At 30.0% G+C, this 25797-nt stretch overlaps 3 protein-coding genes across 5 annotated transcripts in view; 1 reads left to right on the forward strand and 2 right to left on the reverse strand.

Moving 5' to 3' along the window:
• Positions 1–565: 565 nt before the first annotated feature.
• On the reverse strand, positions 566–6774 carry LOC724310. The gene is made up of 6 exons (XM_001120114.5): positions 6380–6774; positions 5968–6186; positions 4358–4540; positions 3968–4180; positions 2397–2604; positions 566–2244 (listed from the first exon to the last, which is right to left on the reverse strand). The coding sequence occupies exons 1-6, from the start codon at positions 6440–6442 to the stop codon at positions 692–694; spliced, it is 2439 nt and encodes an 812-aa protein (XP_001120114.2). The 5' UTR covers positions 6443–6774; the 3' UTR covers positions 566–691.
• Positions 6775–7607: 833 nt separating this feature from the next.
• On the reverse strand, positions 7608–10663 carry LOC411156 (putative elongator complex protein 4). Of its 2 annotated transcripts, none has more exons than XM_006569515.3 (5): positions 9994–10663; positions 8848–8883; positions 8106–8725; positions 7809–8021; positions 7608–7721 (listed from the first exon to the last, which is right to left on the reverse strand). In XM_006569515.3, exons 3-5 carry the CDS (start codon positions 8691–8693, stop codon positions 7614–7616), a joined length of 909 nt encoding a protein of 302 aa, XP_006569578.2. In that variant the 5' UTR covers positions 8694–8725; positions 8848–8883; positions 9994–10663; the 3' UTR covers positions 7608–7613. The 2 variants fall into 2 exon arrangements, with proteins under 2 accessions (XP_006569578.2, XP_394630.3); XM_394630.6 differs by lacking the exon at positions 9994–10663 and adding an exon at positions 8963–9427.
• Positions 10664–11534: 871 nt separating this feature from the next.
• LOC408877 (neurogenic protein mastermind) overlaps positions 11535–25797 on the forward strand; it is a 225854-nt gene continuing 211591 nt past the window's right edge. The window contains exon 1 of one of the 2 annotated variants that reach the window (XM_016912569.2): positions 11535–12929. In XM_016912569.2, coding sequence (XP_016768058.2) covers positions 12438–12929 — 492 coding nt within the window. In that variant the 5' untranslated portion in view covers positions 11535–12437. The remainder of the gene's footprint in view (positions 12930–25797) is intronic. The other variant, XM_392407.7, reaches the window with a different exon arrangement.

Raw genomic sequence — 25797 nt, forward strand, 5'->3', positions numbered from 1 at the left:
TAACATTCAAAAATACAACACAATTAATAATGCAATATTTACAAAGCATAACGTATCCATTATTGTATATTAAAATTTAATCATAAATAATTTTTAATCAATTTAATAACATAATTTATACTGTAAATAAAAAATTAAAAATTCTATCAAAAAGATTATATGTGATTTTTGTTATCTTAATATGACAATAAATGTTATTGGCATATTTCAATAATAATATATTTCAATAATAATTTTAATTATAATAATAACAATATTATTTATAAAATTTTAATTATCCGTTACTTATGTAATATTATTTCAATAGTTGAATAAAATAAGAATCAAAACAAGATACTGAAATAGAAAAAGTTCAAAAATAATTTCTATAAAATTTTTCATTTTAGAAATCTGTATTTTTATAATTTATTTAAATATTTTTAAATTATATCATTAATGTATATTGGATATTTAATAATGTTCAATATAAATAAAAATTTAGCGGAATACGTTATTTTTTTGTATTATTTGAAAGTGAATAATTAAAAAATTGCAAGAACTGTAGTTTACAAAATCATCCAATATATAGGATAAATCAAATTTAATTACAATTATACATGCAAATAAAACATCTAGAGAAAAATGAATGATATAAATATCATTGACTGTTCAATCAAAATATTTATTCCAATTATTTCACGTCTCGTTAATTTTACCATATCATATCAGTATCAGATTTCGTTCGTGCCAAAGGATTTAAACATAAACTCTTAAGAACTTGCACAGCGTCCTCTCCATCATCTCTTGCATACAAAGTTTGTCTTTTTGTATTTCCAGATTCGAACGATTTTTTATAAAGACTGCCGATCAAACAATTCTCTTTATCTTTTCTTTCATCCGATCTACTCTTTCGTTTCATAGTATTTTTCGAAAACGTACCAGTTCTTTTCGCCTTAAATGAAGATCGATGTCTCCTTTTCTTTCTTAGCCCATCTGCTTCCAAAGAAACTAATGATTTTATCGATGGATAATCAATCTTCTTATCAGACTCTTTTAAATCTAAAACTTGGCTCCTTTTAGAAATGCTCTGATTCGTTTCGACCATTCTCCTTTTAGGATGAGTTCGATGACGGAAATTAATCGAAGCGCGCGATGAACCTTTGACAATCGGCCTTAAGGTTCCTAAAATTTTACCTCCTTTGACTCTCAAAGGTTCCAATAGTTCATGATCGTGCCATGAAGCCACTACGGGCAAACCGCACGCGTTATGCATACCTACTAATGGTACACCGATCGCTCGATGTTTCTTTAAATTCGTTTCGGGAAATATTTGATACGTGTCGAGAGACGTCCAATTACGATTACCGCGCTTGGCATTTTCCTCGTACGCCGATATTTTTTGACCCACGTGTCCACGTTTGAAATCAATGGTTCCCCATTTACTCTTGATCCGCGTTTCTTCGTTTCTCAATCGTTTTAAATCTCTATTTTCCATCGATTCCTCGTTCGATTGATCTTGAATTCTTGTGTCTTCTTTTGATCTTCGATGGCTGATATTATATTTTTGAGGGGGAGATTTATGAAAATAATCATCACTATCAAAATCACTAAGATCATCTCTTTGACTCGAAACGTTATGTTCACTCTTGACAATTCTTCTATCCAATGTTTTTATTTTCGAGTTCTTACGCTGTTCATTTTGAATTTCGCGTTGGTAGTCGCAAGAATGACAAGATCTCCTAGATGGGTTTAAAATTTCCGAATGCTTCGAAGCCATGGTCGATCGTCGAATTTGAGATTTAACTTCGTTTTGCGGAGAAGATATCGTTTTGTATTTAGTTAAACGGAGACTCTTATCAGGTTCGGACATCGAGGATTCAAATTGGAGTTGAGGTATTTCTGATCGTCTCAACGTTCCAATGTTATGGGCTATCGACGCCTGATAATTCTTTATTGGAATACTTCTGACAGTGGCGGCACTGTTATGCAATTTTGACTTCATCGCGTTACTTTTATCATCACGACTTTTGTCGAGATTATTTTTCTCTATTGACCAAGTTTTATTGGAACAGTCTGGCACGACATCTATTGCACGCTCTTCGTACAATTGATCACTTCGCAACACTTCGTTCTCATCAAATTCTGGAGAATTTTTCCATTCTTCGATTATACTTTTACTAAATCTTCTTACATCCCCTAGCCTGGACAAATTCGACATAGTTTTCGTATTCTTGATATCGATCGACGATTTACCCTCACTGCCCTCTAGCCATCTTCATGATTTAGCGCCAAACGTTGTTCCAGTCGCGTGCATTCTGTTCTCAATATCTAATCCTATAAACGCCATAGCAATAATGATTCGTTTTCGTAAAAAAAAAAAAAAAAAATTGATTAAAAAAGAAAGGAAAACTTATTACCAAAATCGTGATCGCTCTCGTTAAATGGGCTGAGCGTTTGCGTGGACGTGAATGTTGATGCTTGTGATTTAGTTCTCTTAGTCCCTTTTGAACAGGCGAAGAATGTGCTTAGAAGTGCGCTTACCTCCACGAAAATAATAGTAAGTCCAATCACGAGCAATATCAACGCTTGGTCTTGAGTCCATTTCTCCAACATTTCCAAACAACCCTACGTAACAAATATTATTTAATCTCTCTTTTTATAAAATAAAAAAATAAAATATGAGACAGAAAATAATTTAAGAGATTATTATCGCATCTATTATTTTTTTATTATCAAATAAAAATAATCGAATATGCGTAAGTGTAGGACAAATGAAAGTTTGACTCTAAATTTCACCATATTTTACCGATTGAAATAAATAATTTATAAATTATTTGAAGATTATAGATAAAAAAATTAAAGAAGAAACTAAAGAAGAAAATGTTTTATGAATATATTATAGTAATATGAATTGATCCAGAGTTTTTGAGTTTTGCAGAAGATATTAAAAATGCGAAAAAAAAAAAGAAATAAATCGATAGATTGAAAACATATAGTTTCAAATAATTTTTCTTTTTAATTTTCCTTTTTTCGTCCAATCAATTTTTTCAACTCGATAAATTCTTTAAATTTCAAAGCAAACGCGACGTGTATCGAGGTACATTTCATTCATTCAGATAAAACGTACAACGTTTCATAAGACTCTTATAAACGTATAAACGTTCTATATGCGCTAAAAGATAATGTCATCACTTGTGGACAATCGTTAACACAATCGTCACATGACATTTCAATCTGCATTCGTGTTCTACGCAACGGTGCGAAATTAAATACGCTCCGGGAAGAGGATGGGGAGGGGCGGGGGAAAGGAAGATAAGAAAACTTTCTGGCACAATAGACGAACTTCATCACCGCCCTTTTTCCGTTCCCTGTTTACCGACGGACGCGCCCGTTTCCAGATACAGATACAGATTGAACGATACATCAACGTTCGCTCCCGTTTTTATGCAACCCGCATCCGACTGAATTTCCCTTAGGCGTGTGATACTCGCATGCGGGTCATTATTGAACGCGTGCGTGTGTGACAGCAAAGATAGCAGAACGTTTTCATTTCGCCCTCGATTTTCAACGTACGCCGAACTTATTATGGAAAAAAAAGTGAGTAACTAAAATCCATATATCGCGATGTATATTACGATCACGAATTTATTATTATTGATAAACGTAATAATAAATTACAATCACGATATTATTATAGATAATATAGTAATATGAAAATCGATTAGCAAATGTAATCGAAAGATAATAATCGTATTACAAGAGAAATGAACCACTTAACTTTATTGTATTGATGATGTACGATCGGTAAACATGAATTCGATGTTTACCGACACGGACGAATGTCAAAAATTATTTCCATCAGCCAATAAGTGACGACGACTTGCAATTACAATTACTATATTGTTATATTATAATGGGACGTGTCGCTCGGTCAAAATGTTTATTTCTTCCGCACACGTTTAACAACATCCTCATTAATGATACGTACCGTAGTGTGGCGGGCATATTGATGTTCGGCGGGATTCAAAGCCTGGCAGAAAGTAAGATTGGCAGGTTCAGGATTGAGGAAGGAATCGGTCTGGTTTACATTATTCAGGGTGCAGCAACTGAGAGGCACCACTAATTCTCTTCGGCCGACTTCCTGCAGCCGCCACCACGAGGTGCCGTAATTGCTGCTTCCGTTTATGCCGCAGCAAGCAAACTGAAAAGATCGAGGCAGGTTTTTCATAGATTGAAAATGTGTGTGCATGCTATTATTTTTTCTTTTTTTTTTCTTTTTTTTTTCTTTTGATCATCGATTTCGTGGAACTGAATAAATAAACCCTGTTTATCAGTCTATTTTTGTTAAACACTTTGGTTTCGAGATTTAGAGACGTACCATTGTTTGTGCGAGATCAAGGGCTGCCGTGAATTGCTCTCGGCCGGGTACGGCGTAGCTTCGTTGCAAAGCTCGTATCAATCGTGCCGGTCTGACATCGATGCCTAAAACGTGAGGCCAGAACACCACGAGAACGCATACGGTACATTCGCCGAGTAATAGCAGGATTATAGCGATGAAATACTGGAAGTAAAAGTAAATAAAATAAAGCGAAGTAATGAGTAAAGTAATTAAAGAAAAAGGGAGATTATGAGGTAAGGAATATCGAGGATAGAACTACGAGATAAAATATAATGAGCGAAGTAATTAAGAAGAAACTCTTGTTCGAGCGTTATTCGTTATTTGTTATTGAATGTTTAATGTTCGAATCGTTTGTATAAAATACAGAGATAAATTTTTATTTTGATTCAATGTATTTTAAATGTGTGTAAATATAATTACACGTGTGCATTTATTGGATTAACGGATTCTCAGATTAATTGCATAATTTGTAATTATATTCCTTTGGTTTATCATATCGTGAAAAATTTATTATGAAATTATCATTATAATTTTAGAAAATATTACGCTCGTTACATCGAATTTGTAAATAATAACGAATACTTCTATGATATTATCGTAATAAATTTATAGATCAAATTTATAAAAAAAAAAAAAAATAATATTAAATATACATATACTACTCTCAATATATTTATATATCTCGGCACTGTCCAGAAGTAAAATACGAGAACGATGCCTCGTTCGTTGACTCGGTCGGTACATCTTACAAATAGACTGTTACTAATAAAAAGTTAGAATTCTAGACATTCATGGCTATATTTAAAATTATTATACGCTACTTATCTAAATTTTACATCACAATTGTGAACATTATATATATAACGAAACATATCAAAACATATCTTCATGGAGTAATTATTATTTTTTTTTTTTTTTTGTTCACCTAATAAGCTCTATGAAATAATTACTGCGTTTAAATGATGCATCTCGTCCTCCTTCCGTAAGCACGCGTTCCTTGATTTATATGGATCCGTTTTCGAGCAACGACGCATGACGAGTAGACCGACAAAGCGGGAAATCTGGTTTTAGTTTGGTTCGAATAAACTCAACGAGTGAAATCGTACAGATTTTGACTTTTACACGATTGGAATATCTAACTAATACTATTTTCAGTTCACAAGTATAAAATAAACTATATAATTATAAAACAAATCAATAATAGATATCCGTTTTTAAATCCGTTCGAAAAACTTTTAAAACGTTCCATCATGAATTTCAAATTTTATTGCGTTGATCTAATTTTTGAAATGTGAAATGTGAAATTAGAAAGTCTTATTGCAATTTGTTTCTCTTTAAATATACGATATTTGAATAGAAATTGCGAGATTCTAAGCATTATTTTATATAGCTATTTTTTTCCCAAATACACGATTATTTGTAATTCCGTTACATTTTACTATTCTAATTCCTAATTCTAATCTTAATTCTCAATTTACTTAAACATAAATTGCGTAGAAATGTATTGAAAAATAATAGAAAATTATGAACATTCTGAAACTATTCGAAATGAATTAATGAAATTTAAACAAAAATTTATAGATTCTTACCGAAATTGTGATGCATCGATTATAAAGACAAATTGCCCAACATCCAAGTAGACCAGTTAACGTGATCAGAAATCCGAGTCCAACGAGTGCAAATGCTAAGTAATAGAAAAGTGGTTGATCGGGATGTATATCACCCGGTCCCAATAAACGCGACAGTAAAATACGTTCATCATCGGCTAATAACAATGCTCCTAATGACATCAACGTGAAACCCGAAATCTGAAAAAGACAGATTTAACGTTTCTAAATTTTCACATTCGTTCAAATTCTTTTCACCGAATTACTATTATCCTTGAAATAAAACTTTACTATTAATTTTTTAATTTGAAGAATGAATTTGTTACATTAAAACAATCATCTAAAATGTATAATTCTGTATAACTAAAAATAATTTGATTTATTAGCAACTCACCAGAAAAATGATGTTCGAACAACACACGAAAATTTGAGACATGCCAAAGTTTTTTCTTTCCATTTTAATTCGTCGAATTCTTAAAATTCTTCTGCATTAACGTACGTGCACGACAACAAGAAGCCGGTGACTATCCGTCACGTCAATCCTTCGCGATGACACTCCATTAATGGCCAGGATAAACAAGAATGTTAACGGGATGAGTAAAATTCATTTCAAATATATATATATATTTTTCTTTTAAGATCGTATCATCGATTCCTTTTTATTCCTTTTTTTCTCTTTTCACCCTATCAATTTTGAAGTGTACTTGCCCGCGTTAACTTGAACACTGAAAAGCTACCGCGTGATAGATGGTTCACAGTGCCGTACGAATAGTAGCATCTGTAGGTGCGCTTGCGTTACGTGCCCTCATGCGCGACCGACCGGATGGAACCGGAAGGAAATAGAAAGGCACGAAACAAAAAAAAGCACATAAGAGGGGATGAAATGTTCGTATGTATTTATGCGATTGTTACAGATATAACAGATGCATGTCGAAGTTCATACAGGGGAAGTTAACAGCTAATCGGCGTAATCGTCATGGATGAGTAATACTCGACTTATTTATTTTCGTTTACGTTCGTGAAAATTTTCAATTATACCTTCTATTTACAAATTAATTTACTATAAATTGATTAACATTTAATTATTGTATATAATTCTATAAATATTATTAATCAAGATTTTTTGAAACATCTATTTTATTTCATTCCATTTTTTAAGAATATTGAAGTTAGTTTAAATGATATACTATTATAATAAAAAATTAAAATATCAATCAGAAATTTGAATATTTCTATTTTTTTTTTCTATTGAAATTAAATGATATTATAATAGAATAAAATTATTTAAACAAATAGCTTTAAATAATCTTGTTTAGTATTTTTAATATTTATAATAAAATATAAATAATATCAGTATAGAAGGTAGGCGTGTTATATGTATTATTGTGTGTTCACGAAGCCTATCTCCTCTCGTCTACATTAATTCACGCGATATAGTATGCAGTTCTGATTCAAATAATACATATGACGTTCACCTGTAAGATATTACTACTAATTTTTATTTTTAAATAAATTTCAAAAAAAAAGTAAAAAAAGAAAAGTTTTAATATCATTTTAAAAATATGTAATTTAAGATTTAATAAATTACATAAAAAATAAAATTTTCTTAAATGTACATCATATTTTTTTTAAAAGTCTAAATTCTTATTTGATTGATTTGAACATCCAAATTGGGGTACTGTTTCATCTTGTTCCCGTTGAGTAGTATCTCCCAATTCAGGTGGTAAATGTAAAACCTAAAATAAAAATTAGCAAAAAAAATTACATACATATAGTACATTAATAAACATTAATAAACAAAAAGTAAATAATTAATTATTTACTTCAATAACAAATTTTTTACGACGTAATTTAAATACAAGATCTCGTGAATCTGGATTATGTGGTGCCATGGTATTTAAAGTAAGCATCTTTTGAAGATGTAGTAAACCATGATAGTCTTTAAAAAGTGGATTCGTTTCCTTTTGTGAGCCCGCAAATGATTCTAATCTAATTGCAATATCCGATAAATGTTCAATTTGTTGCACAATAGTATCCTAAAAATAAAATAATCAATATTTTTCAATTTATATCAAAATTATATGAAAGTTTAATATATAATATACATAAATAAAACATACGGATTTATCAAAATATTCTGTAGGTATTGTTATTACACCAACTGCATAAGAATATCTTAAGATTGCTCTAAAATAATATAAAAATTTTAACAAGTCTTGATGCGATTCATCTTCAGAATCACTCCACCATAATCTAGATCCTAATGAATGAATTGCAATTCTTAAAACTTGTCTTTTTTCAGGGGTTTCTAAAAGTGAATATTGTCCTTTTTTCAAAGTCTCTTGAATACACTTCAATAAATTTGTATATGTTGTATTATTAAAGATTTTATCTTTTACAGGACAACTATCATCGTACCATTGTGTTATATCTGCTTTTTCAATTACTTCTTTTTCCATTGTTTTTGTAAGATCATAAAAATGACCAAAAAATTGTCCTCCAATTGGAGAAGGATCAATTGCTTTCATATTTTGATATCTCCAAGCAATTTTCATTTGTTCATCAGAATTAGAAGGTTCATCAATTGATTTAGGATCTGTTATAACAGCTGGCATCTCTGACACAAGATGAGATGTTTTAGTATCTTTAGATCCAATTAATAATGGTTGTGCAGTAACTACACCTTCAGCCATAAAATATTGTAACATAACTTTTGCATATGTACCATATCGATCTTCCTCTAAAAATAAAAATTATATATATTTAATATATGTTATTATATATTAATTCTTATAAGTTTTTATATTTATATTTTATATTATTTATATAAATATGTTTTTATATTTTACATTTATTACGAACCAATAAGAAATAAAGAACCAATAGGTAATCCACCACCTAAAACAATATATAATAATATAATAAAAAATTATAATTAAAATTGTTTACTTATAAATTCAAAAAATTATATTCAAACCTATTATATAATCTAAAGAAGGAATTCCACTTGAAACAAGTAATTGTGAATTTTTTAATGAAGGTTTTGTTCCTGATATAAAAGGAATTCTAGTATTCTTTGCACTTAATAAATCCATTATTTTTTAAAATTAAAATTAAAATTTTTAAACAAAAAATAATGATAGAATTATTTACTTATTATTTAATTATTATGGATTAAAATTTTATTTTTTAAAGAATACTTTCTAACATATAATTAAATAATATTTAACTTTCTAATATAATATTAAATAATATACGCAAGAAATAACTACACGTAAAATAATAATATAAAATTGTAATACAATATATATTATTTCATTTTACTAAAATTTTTATTTAAAAAGGGTTTATTGATAATAAATCTTGACTCATGCATCACAACAACCAATTTATAGTTTACATTCAGAGGTTATGTTAGATTTATACAGGTTAGATCATTATTACAATATAATACATATAATACATAATAAATATATAAATAATTGAAACATATATAATCAATTTATAAAAATGTTATTTAAAAATTCACATAATAATAGTTACATGATTTATCGATTAGAATAGATATTTTCATTACATTAAATAAACGAAAGATGGCAACACTTGAAGCAGCTTAAAAGTAACTTTCATAATTTGTTGATCCTTTAGCTAAAATAAATTTTATATCTATAATTATAATTTAGCAATTATATATATTGTCTATAAATTTATTAAAATGTTAAAACTATTTCAATTTATTTATTAAATATAATTCTATATATTCAATATACATTTATATATGTATATATAAATATATACATTTTCTTGTTATTCAAAACAAAATTCAATATTATTATAAATTAATAAAAAATTCATATAAGAATCTTTCTTTTTATTTATATGATTATATTTGAAAAAGTTATATTTAAAAAGGAATATTTAAATATAAATACATAAATATTATCAATAATTTCTTAAATATATTTGTATCATATAAAATAATTTCTATATAAGAGTTATATACATTACTTTTAAAAAAGATTTAACGGCAGACTACGGAAACATGGCCAGGCGTTAGAGACAGGGGAAACGCTGTATTTCATTTCCCCCTAAATAGGAAGGTGCGAGAGAAAGAAAGAGAGATATAGTCTGCAAAGCAGATAAGGAGCAAAGGGAACGCGTGAGTAACCCGTCTCGTACATGTTAGATTTAAAGCTGTGTACGAGCAGTTGTGCACAGGCACGATGTGCAGGTATCCGACACAGTGAAACTCCTCCCTGTTACTATCCTATTTTTCTCCCTTTCTAGTATATTCTACACGGTCACCTTCCTCCTTTACTTCTCCCACTGTTCCCCTACTACTGACATGTTTTCTTCTTCCAACACAATCGTGCCAATATATCGATCTCTCGCTCGCTCTTCTGATCCTTTCCTTTCTTTCTACAGGCCGGAGCACGCTGCCCTCGCTCAACTACCTGTTGTGACGTCCAACGTACACTCGACGACACACTGGGACAATCGAGAGATTCAGCGCACGCGGCATGCGCTACAGTTTTTCGTGTGTATGGTATATTGTATTATAATATTTATATATTGTCATTTGCATAGAAAAAATTCTTTTGTTGGATTTGATATTAATCAGCAAAATAGAACTGATATTAATCCGCAAAAACCTTGTTGTTTGTCGCGTACTCCCACTACAATTCCTCTTTCCAACTCTCATGCAGACGTGTGCCGTAATGAGAGGGAGTGAAAAAGACCAAGAATAGAAAGAGAAGAAGAATATTATAGAGAGGCTCTTATTGAGAAGTTGTAGTTAGACTTTAATGACTAAAGAGGGCATTGGAGACATATTTTAGAACACATGAAAAAAAATATTAACTTCAATATATATATATAACAATATTAACATTGATTTGTATTGATTATCATACTAAAAAATCTTAATATGCTTTTTTTATAAACAGCTTATATATTTTTCTAATAAATTATGATAACTTATATAAAAATTTTGTCTTATCTTTTTAAAAAATTACACAAAATAATAATTAATTTATAAACTAATTATAATTTATTTTAAACTTAAGTCTCATTTCAAAAATTAAATTTTGTTTTAAATTTTTAAATATATCAGAATATTCATTTATTATTAATTATTTATAAAATAATATAAGTTTATCCATTAATTAAATAATAATTATATTTTATATTTTTTTATTAATAAATTTTATATAAAAGAAAATAAATGATTATAATCATTAATATTTTAATTTTGTAATAATAATTTAATGTTAATTATATATTAATTATATATATTTAATTTTAATTTATTATTTCTATTATTTACAATTTCTATTATTTTCTTCTTAAAATACATTTATAATAAAAAAAATAGTATATTAAAAATAAAAAACAAAATTTTATAATAGACAAATATTAATTAATTATAATAAATGAAATTTAAAGAAAGAAAAATTTCATATATGGCGCCAACTCTGTTTAGTTATAAAGATCACTATCAGATGGCGTGGCAATTTGGGCGCCTCTTGTATACACGGAGTTTCCAGGCCCTGAACTTAGTCGCGCGCGGTGAACGTTCCGTCCTACTGTCGAATCTTCGCGCGCGTCTCGTCGAGAGTGACAGTTCGAAAACTTCTTTTACACGGAAGACAAATGCTATCGTTCGACTCATGAATATCGTTACATTGTCATTAAATTAATGGAATGCGGACAATTTCTGCGGGTACTTCAAGAAAATATTGTGTTCTCATTACTGATTCAATAAATATCGTAGCAATCTCGAGCGAAATGCATTCGCGTGGAGGCTAAACAGCGGTGACTCGTTGCGTTGGAACGACACGGACTTCACGGTATACCGTCCAGTCACGTGGCTTCGAGAATAAAACACGAAGTATAATATCGACGGTATGTCGCGATGTCAACAACCGGACAGGCAAAACAGTGCCTAAACGTGACATTGGTGCGTGCCTGGTGTGATAAAAGACGACGAACATTGTTTACAGTGTCTCGTGTCATGATTGGTCTAGCAATTTATTGTTCCAGTAAAACGAAAAGTGACAAAGAACCATAAATACAATAATATTGACAAGGATTTTCAAAAGTAATATCATATTCTTATATGTGTCGTACGTTATATATTTCATAACGAATAAAAATTCAACGAAACAATTGTGCGATCGACGCGAAGCATGGTGTATTGTTGAAAATTAATCGGCACTAGTGTGATTATCGGACAAAAGCGAAAACGTGGTACAGAAGTGTCGACGCGCGAATATTCCAAATGCGTCTTGACCGGAAGTTGAGAGTCGCATTGGCAGGGTGGCAGAGGATGCCCGGCTCGAGGGCAGCGGCGGGAGACGAGGTTGTAGCAGTAGCAGTAGCGTGCGTCAGGCGCTTCGGTAGCAGAGGTTCTCACTGAGCTGGCTTACCCTGCGGTGGATTTAGGGGGCTGTATGGAGGCCGGGGGGCTCCTGCCCCGCCAGCCCCCGCAAGGCCCCCCCGGCACCGCGCCTGGCCCGATTTCGGTCTGCGTGGGTCAGGCTCCTAATACTAACACTAATAACAACAACGTAAACAACCTGCAGAATAGCGTCCTAGCTCAATCAGCCGGGATTCACGACCTAAACGCAGCCGGCCAGTTGAACATAACCAGTCAACAGCTGCAATTGCAGCAACAAATGGGTCAAGCACCTGGCATGGGTGAGGTACTCACCCCCAAGAGGCAGGCGGTCGTCGATCGTCTAAGAAGAAGGATAGAAAGTTATCGACGTAGACAAACCGATTGTATACCAAGATTCGATCAAAGCTTCAACGGTCTATGCGAACAAAATATTCAAGACACGCTGGTGCTGAAGCAACGTTTTCTCGAAAGTAAGGCAAAACGGCAGGCCAAGAAAACGGACAAGAAGCAAAGCGAGCCGGTCGGTCTCTCCAGCGTTCACGTGGTGAGTCATTTACTCTACTTGTTGGCTTTCGCGTCTGTCTCTCGTTGGCGTTCCTCGTCACAATACCACGCTTATAGTCGGCGTAGGTGATCACGCTCGTTTGTGCGCGCGCACATGCCGGTCGTCAACCTTCCTTTTCTTACCAAATTTCTTATCACGTGCCTTCTCTTTCGCGCACGACCTTGTTATTTCGTGCATTCGCTTCCCAGAGAAGATTAATGATATTTCGCGAACAGTATGACGACAACGATGAATTATATCGTTATTGCTATTGTGTTTGCTCGTCCGGAACGATCGAGTTCTACTCGAAATATTACGATAATCGAGTTTTAACGATGAACGTAAATTATCGATGATATATGTTACAAATTTTCCTGTTGAAAATAAAACAAACTTATAGGTATTTATGATCGTGAAGCAGGATGAGTATTGTGTAAACGTGCATGCGCGCGCGCGCGCGATCCAGAAACGCGATCATTGCGTCATGCGATTGAGAACATCTAAACAGTGTAGTAAGTACATATATAGCGAGTAAGCGGCACTCGGCAACTTGCCGGGTCAAGATTCTACTACACAGGTTTGGAATCGAAGCGCGGGCGTAATGAAATACCACGCTCTTTACACCTAACTACCGAGTTTCATTTACAAAGAGCTCGATAGACTCATATTAATAGCATCTTTTGTCTAAATTTTTGTGAAAATTTAACAAATATCGAGCAGATAATGTTTCAAGATTTGGCATAGTTTTGAATGTTATAAATTATTTCTTGTTTTTCTTTTTTAAATAGAAGCATAATATTATAAAATGAAAATAAAATAATCAATATATTTTCTTCTTTAATTTCAATTTTTTTCATTTTACGTTTTAATAATATATTTTTTAAAAACGTTTCATTTTTCAAGTAAAGAATAAAAAATTTAGCACTGTAATATATTATATAACATATTAAAGAAATTTCTTTTCGTATATTTAATACTCTTTTTTTTTTATACAAATTCTCATGCGGTTGAGATACTTTCCAATTTTTTTCTTTTATTCATTTTAAAATAAATTTCTCTAAGAAGAAAATTACTATTTTTATTATCAATTTTTATTATCATATTACTCTATTATAATCACTATACAAATAGAAGTTGATTTCAAAGTACATTTATATTAGAAAATATTCGATTTAGTGTAGATTATCGTTGTTGCTCTATATATGAAGTTTCGAACATATGAGTCATCCAATTAAACGCATAATTTAGCAACTATGTACAATGCATGCAGTCATATGCAAATGCCAATCATATATGAAATTTAATTCATTGTTGTAAATTACCCAGCATTAATTCTTCATTTTAATTAACATATTTTGCATTTTTTTTGTACTATAGAAAAAATTAATTGTTTTCAAATTATATAAAATTTTTCTTAAAATTTTTATTATACAAAGTACAGTCTTTATATTAATTATAATATATAAGTAATAAAAATATTAAAAGATAAAAAAATTAAAGTAAAGTTTTAAAAACGGTAAAATTTTCATTAAAAATATTTTATGCATAATTTCGAACTTTGTATTATAAAATATATAAGTATATTTAATGATATTGATTTTAGAATACTAAAAAATTGAAGTAATATTTAAAAAATGACAATTTCCATCAAGAGAATTTTAAAAATTTGCATATTGCATAATCTTGAAGTTAGATATTCTTTTTCTTTTTTCTTTTCTTGCGATATTATTTTTAACATTTTATCTCATTTCAGAGAGAAGTATGATCAACTTAGGAAATATTCGATAAAAAAATCTTTAAACATTTCTTGCGAAGTATGATACAATACTTATCAAGCAAAAAAAAAAGTCTTATATTTTTTTAAATATTATCTTGAACATTTTTTGAGTTAAAAAAAAAAATATATATATATTACTTCATTTCAATATTACTACATTCATTTTTAAAATCATTTTCCATGTAACATATGTTTAAAAATGATACAGTTATATATCATAAATATCTAATAAATCTTACAAGCTTTGTTTTATGAAGTGCAACTAAAATGTTATACTATTCCACGTCGATAAAACTTGACCTTCCTTTAACAGCTTTTTTTCCAACATTGCGTGGGTTGACAAATAAATATACAATATTTTTCAGTTATCTGAAAAAGTAAAATAACACTTTTTATTCTAAAATGATAAGTTGTTTTATTTCTGTATAGTTATTTTTTGCATTTAATTTACAAAACTTATAGTTTTAGAAGAAAGAAAAAAATGTATGCAAAAAACATCAAGGCATGAAAATTTTTCGTTATTAATTTATCTATTTCAATTTGATAATATTTCCCATTCAACAAAATATAATACGCTTACGCTTTCAATTTCAAATATGAGCACGGAAATCAACGTCTATATTTTAATTCGAATATTACAATTCGTGTATACAAATATAACACGCATGCAAGACGATATTATAAATTATGGATTCATTACAATGTTTCTCGCGGGAAATTGCATCGTGTATCTAATATGCTTTATTTTCCATCCCGATATCGATTTGTATCGCGTTCAAAAAGCGATTCAAAACAGGTGGATGTGCACTGGTTGTATCGTTAAGTCCGTAGAGTCCGTGGGCTCTCTGCCTACGTCGGTTTACCTGTAGGCGTTCGATTCGAGACGTTCCATATTAACCTTGGATTTACGTCAATGCAGGGGCGTTCTACGCTGGTACGTGTAACGTCATTGTCACGAACTTATACGCGATGCGTTTATACCGACCTTCGTGAAGCTTGCTGACAATCTTTGCTGCAACGAGGTGTAAATATATTTCCTTGATCTTTTTTTTTCCCCTCCTTTACATTTTCATTTTTTTCATCTCTTTCCTCCTTTTTTACTATTGTACGAACTACAATATGCTATTCTTTTATGCTATTCTATATATATATATATGTTAAGATTTGATTTGAATAAAAATAAAATTGTAGAATAAAGAAATTCTTTTTTTGAGGTTAGAATATTAGAACGATGGATTATCGTATCGATTTTAATGATTATAATCGTATGAATGAACTTGAATTTTCATTCGAGTTATTCTTGTTGAAATTAGCAAGTATTTGATTCACTATCATCGATTATCTTAGTACTTAATAGCTGTATTAATATTAAAAGTAACAAACTCGTTAGTCGGATAGATACGAGATTGCCTATAAATCTTGGCTGATTACTTTGCTTATGAAATTATGTTCTATTATAGATTATGAAATTTTGTATAATTAGTTAGTTTCTTTCTTTTTTTTTTTTTATCATTATTCATTATACTCAAAATATTTATTTAACGTCAAAGGATGTCCGATATAAAATTTACAGAATTTTATTTCCAATGTATATCTCGTTTCATTAATTCTCTTATATTTTGTTCATTGATTTCGTTACAGAAATTAAACAGAAGAAATTTATATAATATTAATTAATTGATTATTAACCTTTGTACACCACCAATCGAGAAGCCTATTGAATTTTATTTCAATGAATTTCATTTCGTTGATTCCTTTATACTTTGTATGTCGATGTTATTACAAAAATTAAATATTATAAGAAATTTAATGTCAGTTAAACGAACATTAAATATCATAAATCGAATGATCAATATATTATTAAATTTTTTATTTAAAAATAATTTTGTTCTAACAGTAAAAATCCTAAAAATTTGACTATTTTCGATTTTATTTAATAACGAATAAAATAATTTTAAATTTCTTCGAACTCGTTCACTTCGAGCTAATCACAGCAGTAATCAAAGTAATCGTGTGCTCGAGTCTGTTTGATAAAATAAGCTCTGCTCGTATCGATTTTTAAGTATTAGGAGCATTTGTACATCTCATACGATTTGTCATATAAAAATCAAATCTTATTTTATTAATTATTTCGATCAAATTTTTTTTCAAACTTTCGACGAGCAATTGATGCATTCTTCAATAATTAATCATATAACTTTTGATTTGAAAATTTGAAAATTTCTTGAAATAATCTTAAAAAAAAAAAAGTTATAACTTAAAATTTTGTACTTGGATATAAAATATAATATTGATAATAAACGTGTGATGTTATCTAATATTTTATTCAAAGTAAAAATAATAATAACAAATAGAATATAACACGTAAAAAAAAAAAAAAAATCTTAACATATATTCCTCACGTAATATTCCATACTCACGTAACGTAGAGATCCTATCGAATAAAAAATCTGAATTAGCAAATACAAATTATTTCACATTATAATAAAAACGAAATCATAAAAATAATGCACCGACACGCTATTTGCAGAGATGATAAGCAACGATAAATGTCTGGAGGATATTTATACAAATGCTCATTGACGCAACTTTATTTCTTATCCTCGTGAAAAAAAAAAAAAAAGAAGCAATGTTTCAATCTTTTCATCAAATTTTTTTTTATATATAAATACAATTTCTCACTCACATTTTAATCTAACCTAATTCTAACCTAAATTCAAACTGTGTAAGTAACCGCATGTCAAGGTTAGTGTTGTCTAAATCTTACAGAGGGCGTTCGAGAAAGAGTAGAGTAGAATTTCGTGGCGTGAAAAAGGCGTATATATAACCTAAAATACAAATACACGTCCCTACGTATTTCTTTTATACAAGTAAATCGGTCGGTCGTCGCGCATACACACGCGCATTTATTACGCGACGTACACGCCTCATCGTCCAAACTGATCTTATCGAGGGAAAAAGGTAACGGTTAAAATTGTCGTCGCGCGCGAAACTTTTATTAGCTTCGTGTGTAATTGGTCGATTAGCTGGATGATAGACTAAATTAAAGGAGAAAGAGAGAGAGAGAGGGGCAGAGGGGGGGAGTGGGAAAGGTAAAGAGAAAAACTGCTTGTGAAAGTTCAGTAACAACGAGTGTATATATATATATATATGTTATTCGTTAATTAAACGAAGTTAGTCCGTGTAAAAAAAAAAAAAACGTGAAAGCAAATTATTATTTATAGCGAGATAAATAAAGAAGTTTGCCAACTTGAGGAATTTTAATTTAAGGCGGGAATTTTAAATATGCGTAAAATTCATATACGCATGATGATCATAAGTATAGAAATATAAATAAGATTTAATAGCATAAACATTATATTACAACTTATATTTGTAAAAAGTCATTAAATATTGATTTTATGCTAATCAAAGGCATATATTTCTATATGGTAGAATTTTATTGTGATATACGTGTAAGTCCATCATAGGATGTTGATAATGTTCGCGATGTAGATTACGATGGGTCGGTCTCTCTCTCTTCCGTTATCAGGTCACATTCACGATTTTCAGCTGAAATTAATCATTCTTTTTATCGGCTGTGTTATATTATCGCTCTTTATTATTATTATTATTATTATTATTGCGTATTATTAGTCCGTTCTCTACACAACTTTTAATTTTATTAATATATATATATATATATATATATACATTTTCTCTTCTACTTTCACTGATGAATCTTCCCATCTTTTCATCGATAAAAATTTTGCTTCGCTTTTTTATTTATCTTCCTACGATTTCAATCGATATAGAATAAAAATGATGTTTGTAAAAAAATTTAGTTTATCTTTTTTGAGCTTGAATTAATATTGAAATCAGAATATCCATTACGATGATTTACATACATAGCAAAATAAAATAAATTTTTTTCTATAACTTTCTCTCTTTCTCTCTCTCTTTCGTAAAAAATAATTCGAAAGATATATATTTTTTTTTTCATACAATACTTAATATCACATTAAATAAAAATGTTTTTATCCTTGCTCTATATTTGACCCTCAACTTATAAAACATTATTGTACAAGTTTACGTATACATACAGCGAACGTGGTTGTTTCACTCATTCATAATGATGGCGACGCGACTGTACTTGCTGCGAACAATGAGTAGCATGAACGGCCCATACTCGCAAACCACAACGTGGGGAAAGCTGTGGGAATCGCGATTTCCGTTGGGATGTTGACTGCGGTGAACCAGATTCTTCGCGGGCCATCGTCGTCCTTTTCTGTCGTCTTCCCTTCCCTTCGCTCCTCTTCCTCATCCACGTGTTTCCGATTTGCCCGACAAATTTAGACGTTTCAAACGACACTTATGCGAAAGTGAAGACGAATTACGAACTTTATCGAAGTAACGCATTCGCTTGAGAGAAATTGGTTCGAGACAAATGTTATCTTCGTATAAATTAATCGATTTACGATTTGTTTAATCGTATAATTGTATATCTTTTTCATTGTGTAAAATCATGGTAAAAATTATGGAAAATTTTGATAAGGGAACTATTAATAGGAAGATAAAGAAATATTTGCAAACTTACGTTTTTTATTGAAAATTATTAGGAATTAATTATGTTTACTTTCTCTGTTTTATATATTTATAATTTTAATATTAATTTTTCGTTTTGCATAATTAATTGATTATAATATCGATGTACTTTATTGCTTGTAAATATTGGTTAAAAAAAGTAAGTATTTGAATATTAGTAAAATTATATAAATCAACGAGGAATTAATTATCGAAAGTAACATTTATTATAACTTTATGAAATTAAATTATAAATTTAAATTATTTATCGGTTGAAAATTGCTTGTAATTATAATATATTATAATTGTCAATTTATTTGCCAGTTTTTTTTTTTTTTTTCTTCTATCAAAAAATTATCCTTATCCTAAGAATTTTAAATAACAAAACAATTTCACAACAAATTAATATTAATTTTGTTCCAGAAGTGATAAAAACAAAGAAATTAAATTATTCATTTTATTCTATGTATTTTTACCTCTCTCTCTCTGTTTACGTCTCGATGAAATCACTTTATCGTTATTTGTCCACGTTTATTCTTATTGAAACTCATCTAGCGACACGTGTCAGAGCATATATATTTCGATAATAAATTTCGAATCGGCGATAGTGGTACTCAACCAAAACAATTTTCGTTGATCATTCTTCAGCGTCGTCCTCGGTTAGTTAATAATAAATTCAAGGTTATATGTTCGCATTTGTACTTATCCGGTACTCCTCGGCGCAAGTACTTTTGTGAGTGACTCAGTTGTTGAATGCTGAACAGAGCTGCTTGACAAGATTAGATGCAATATTCATATTTTATATATTAAATTAGATCATTTTTTTTAATCAGTATTATTTATTCATTTTTCATTTCTTAATAAAAATTCAATTTCCTAAAATATTTTTATATTTCACATCTTTTGTTACAAAGTTATATTGTCAGTATTATTTTTTTTTCTTATTCCAAATTAATCTGTATTATTTAAGCTTCTTTCATTAGAAACATATAAATATATCATGTATAAATGTTATATCTAATATAATCTTGACAAGATTAGATGCAATATTCACATTTTATATAGGATATTAAATTAGATCATTTTTTTTAATCAGCATTATTTATTCATTTTTCATTTCTCAATAAAAATTCAATTTCCTAAAATATTTTTATATTTTATATATCTTTTGTTACAAAATTATATTGTCAGTATTATTTTTTTTTCTTATTCCAAATTAATTTGTGTTATTTAAGCTTCTTTCATTAGAAACATATAAATATATCATGTATAAATGTTATATCTAATATAATCTTGACAAGATTAGATGCAATATTCACATTTTATATAGGATATTAAATTAGATCATTTTTTTTAATCAGTATTATTTATTCATTTTTCATTTCTTAATAAAAATTCAATTTCCTAAAATATTTTTATATTTCACATCTTTTGTTACAAAGTTATATTGTCAGTATTATTTTTTTTTCTTATTCCAAATTAATTTGTGTTATTTAAGCTTCTTTCATTAGAAACATATAAATATATCATGTATAAATATTATATCTAATATAATCTTGACAAGATTAGATGCAATATTCACATTTTATATAGTATATTAAATTAGATCATTTTTTTAATCAATATTATTTATTCATTTTTTCATTTGTTAATAAAAATTCAATTTTCTAAAATATTTTTATATTTTATATATCTTTTGTTACAAAGTTATATTGTCAGTATTATTTTTTTTTCTTATTCCAAATTAATTTGTGTTATTTAAGCTTCTTTCATTAGAAACATATAAATATATCATGTATAAATGTTATATCTAATATAATCTTGACAAGATTAGATGCAATATTCACATTTTATATAGTATATTAAATTAGATCATTTTTTTAATCAATATTATTTATTCATTTTTTCATTTGTTAATAAAAATTCAATTTCCTAAAATATTTTTATATTTTATATATCTTTTGTTACAAAGTTATATTGTTAGTATTATTTTTTTTTTCTTATTTCAAATTAATTTGTGTTATTTAAGCTTCTTTCATTAGAAACATATAAATATATCATGTATAAATGTTCTAATATAATCTTGACAAGATTAAATGCAATATTCACATTTTATATAGGATATTAAATTAGATCATTTTTTTAAATCAGAATTATTTATTCATTTTTTATTTCTTAATAAAAATTCAATTTCCTAAAATATTTTTATAGTCACACATCTTTTGTTACAAAGTTATATTGTCAGTATTATTTTTTTTTCTTATTCCAAATTAATTTGTGTTATTTAAGCTTCTTTCATTAGAAATATATAAATATATCATGTATAAATGTTATATCTAATATAATCTTGACAAGATTAGATGCAATATTCACATTTTATATATTAAATTAGATCATTTTTTTTAATCAGTATTATTTATTCATTTTTCATTTCTTAATAAAAATTCAATTTCCTAAAATATTTTTATATTTTATATATCTTTTGTTACAAAGTTATATTGTCAGTATTATTTTTTTTTCAAATTAATCTGTATTATTTAAGCTTCTTTCATTAGAAACATATAAGTATATCGTGTATAAATGTTATATCTAATATAACATTTTATTCCATCAAGTCAACTTATATGAAAAAGATTAACGATGAGATGATACAATCAGCTCGATGAGGGAGATATTAGCTAATGATTCTTTACCACCGCGGTTTCAGATCTCTTCTTCCTTCATGAGCGATCGAGAACTCAACATTCATTATAGTGGCTCGACAACTCTTATTACAATCTATTAGTTAAACGCCCACTGACAATTTAGAAGCATCGTATCGGTCGTCTGCATCGCTCCTTTCCCTTCGTCGCGTATAAAATCAAGCCGCGAAACATCGATTCCTCCGACCATTATCCGTTTTCCACGATTTTACATGATATTTCTACTATTTATACATTCGTACATTTTGTAATCAAGATTTGATACAAATTGGTTGAAAGTTTCAAAAGTAAATGATAAAGAAACAACGACAATTGTTTGTTAATTAAAAAAAGATTATTTTTATTCGTCATATTTCCATTTAAAAAATAAAACATAATCATATCCATTTATATTCCAGATAACAATCTTGCATAATTGCATAATTTATTAACTAACGATATTACAAGTAGCAAGTTTTACAAACAGTCGGTAATAAATTAGATTAAGTTAGGTTAGGTTAATTTATCGTACTTGTTTCTATATTTGTCGGGACTGCCACTAACTGTGTCCCCATCGTTTCGTGTCCGAGCAGATAATAATAAATCAATCTTGGATCGAAACGCGTGGATAGAAGTGCGATCCTGATAGATCGTAAATTGTCTGGAAAGCTTCATTGACGGGCCGGTTTCCAATTCCTACCAATGAGTCGATCGACTACTCGATGCCCCGGAGAGAAAGAATGACTTGGAAACGAGCTTCGTGCCCTCCGTGCGTCGGTGTGACGAGTAACAATGAAGTAGAAACGGTAGAAGCGAAAGGCTGGTGGAGTGGGGGAAGCGAGAGAAACAGAGAGAGAAAGAGAGAAAGAGAGAGAGAGAGAAGGCGCGTGGACTGAACTTTGTTCCACCTACGAGCACAGAACCTGGTTCGTAGTCGACGTCTGGTCTGGTCTGGTCTGGTCTGGTCTGGTCGTGACTGAAGCACCTCCACCAAATAGGTCTGCTCACCTTGGACGACAAGTTGACAGAACACCGAGAGAAAAGGTACAGAAGGATACCGGACCACAGACAGGAGGTGGAGGTTGACGCGTCTTTCTATGCGCATGATTTGCATCACGTGTCACGCACCGAGTTCACCGATTGGCCAGATCTGATCTAGACCTCTCACGTGATCCCTCGTTTCGTTTCCTCGTCACTTCTTTCGTGTATTCCTTTTTATTGCTTTAAGATCGAAGTCAATGCTTGAAGATTTGATTGTATATTTATATTTATCGTTCAAAAATTATTGAGATAAATGATCGTGCGGTGCGTTTAATATTTCTGTCAAGGAAAATTGATACATTTGACAGCGTGTTGCTCGCGTATTAATACTTGTTTTTAAATAATAATAATTTTCTAACCTCTAAATATCGTATCAAAATTTATCGAATAAAATTACGAAATATATTACGATCGATCTTTGAAAAGTAGTCGGTCTTTGACTTTCGAATTTAGTTAAATGTTTCCCCGTGAATTTTTATCACTTTTATTCGCAACGTCGTACGGCTACACAACTTTGTTTTCAACACTAGCATTATCCTCTTCCCTTTTTCCCTTCTAACGTACGATTTATACCCGTGATACAGCTTACTATTCAAACAGGACCAACATGAATCCCACTTGCAACGCATACAGGTATCTGATTATCGTCTTCTAAAACCGAACATTATTAAACATCTATCCAGGCAATTTTGCCTATTAAAAAAATTAAATTACAAACCAATCGCTTAAAAGGATTATAAAACTCTAAAATTTCCATAATCTCCTACAATTTGCTTGAAATTGTGGATAAAAAAAAAAGAAAAAAGGACAAATATGCTCGTAGATGGAAACGATCAAAATCTTGCATCCCAATGTCGTTAAGTTGCAACAATATACACGGCCGCTCAAAGGTGTTATCTTCGTGAAATGCAGATTGCCTTGTATTCGATTCGCAGAATCTCAAGGCTGCGTCGTCGGCGTGATGCTTACACGAGCCACTTCGATTTGTACACACCTTGTAATGCTGTCATAACGGTATAACCGAAGATAATTTCAGGACACATCGAATATATTTATTAATGCCATCGTTACACACACAGCCACGAGAAACAAATTATATTAATTTCAGAAATCCTTTGCAATATCGTATATTTATTTATCTAAAGAATTCTATATAAATATCTATGTAATAATAATTTTAAAAAATTAATTTTTAAATTAATTTTTGTAACATTTACATTTAAAGAATGAAATAATAACAAAGGATTTACAAAATTTCCAATCTTATCAAAATCGAAACGAAACCGAATCTCTTTCCTACTTCAATTTTCATCTTCGATACCTTTAAAGATCGTATCCTCCACTACCGAGACGAAAGCATGTCCACTGGAGTTTCGAGCAAAGTGGCGAGAACGCATCAAACGAACACTCATGTGGCAATATATGTAACGGTCCTTCCTGGAATTCTGAAGGGTTGGAATTCGCTATGTCCTGACCACCCAAGGAGAGGCGGAGAGAGTGCTCTTCACTTTATTCGTTGAGAGAGAGAGCACGCCTCGAACCAACTTTATACGTTATACGTCCCGGACGGGTTGGCGGGTGGCTTAAATCGTTGCGTGCCTTTCTGGCTCGATTATGTTTACGAGCCGTTCACGAGTGCATTTATGATAAAGTTTATCGACGCGTCGGTCATAAACGGAACAGTGTGCGGTGGATGTGAAGATGATATCGAAGATACATGTCCCGATTCGACGCGGCTTAACTACAACTGAACGAGTAAGGTACGCTTGGTTTCATACTCGAGACGAAATGGTAAAAGCGGTGTATATGACGTATACAACTTGATGCGAAAATCGTTCTACACTTTTATGGATAACTGTTTAGACACCGAGCCTCTCGATAGTTGTATCAACACTACGGGGTTGTCATGGTGTTTAATCTTTCATTTCGTCACATTCGTTATTTATAATATTCAAAAGCAATTAGATACCATCGGATCGTAAACTTCATCCACCACGGAGTTTTAAACTTTCTCGAGGAGCTTCAAGTCGGATAAAAAGTTTTCATCTTTCAGTTTATATTCGGTGGCTAGCAACACCACAAATTCGTTCGAGCTGTCTATATTCGACTGTAGGAACTTGAGAATCGAGGATTGAAAAAATAAAATTATATTATTTTTATATTGTTTTAATTCGCGATTCTGTATAATGGCGCGAATAATTTTTTACAGATACAAATTTGTAATTATTCGAAGGTTGTATGCAAGTCTGAACGTTTACAAATGTTATATGAAGTGAATCTGTTCGAAGGAAGGGAGAGGGAAAAAGGTATCGTATATTTATTGAAAACGTGGAAGTTTTAGCATTTGTTTTTTAACGCGTGAAGAATTGGAGGGAAGCGTGTTGTGTTTTCCGATGATTATCGATGTTTGGTTCGTTTGGCTGCTCACAAAAAGACATATTAAGTTCTGTAACTGATTGATGTTTGTTGACATGGTCTGAAGTGATATCATGTGGAAGGAGTTAAGTATGTTTATATTGGAATGGAAGATGTTTGGATAGAGCGTTTTAGTTCTTAGCACTATGAACAATGGAATGAGTGGAATCAAGATTTATGTAACAATACACACATATGTATAGATTGTTTGATTTAATACGAGTTAATTTATTTTTTAAGTTTCTAAAATCATTATTATTTTTCATAACACAATTGCGATATATTTTTTAGCAAATAGGTTTTAACATTTATACATATTCTGTGTATAAAATTGCTTTCAATAATCCTGCATCCAATGTTAGGCTACAATTATTATTTTATACATATCTAT

This window comes from Apis mellifera, linkage group LG6 (genome assembly GCF_003254395.2).
Source record: "Apis mellifera strain DH4 linkage group LG6, Amel_HAv3.1, whole genome shotgun sequence".
Classification (NCBI taxonomy): Eukaryota; Metazoa; Arthropoda; class Insecta; order Hymenoptera; family Apidae; genus Apis; species Apis mellifera.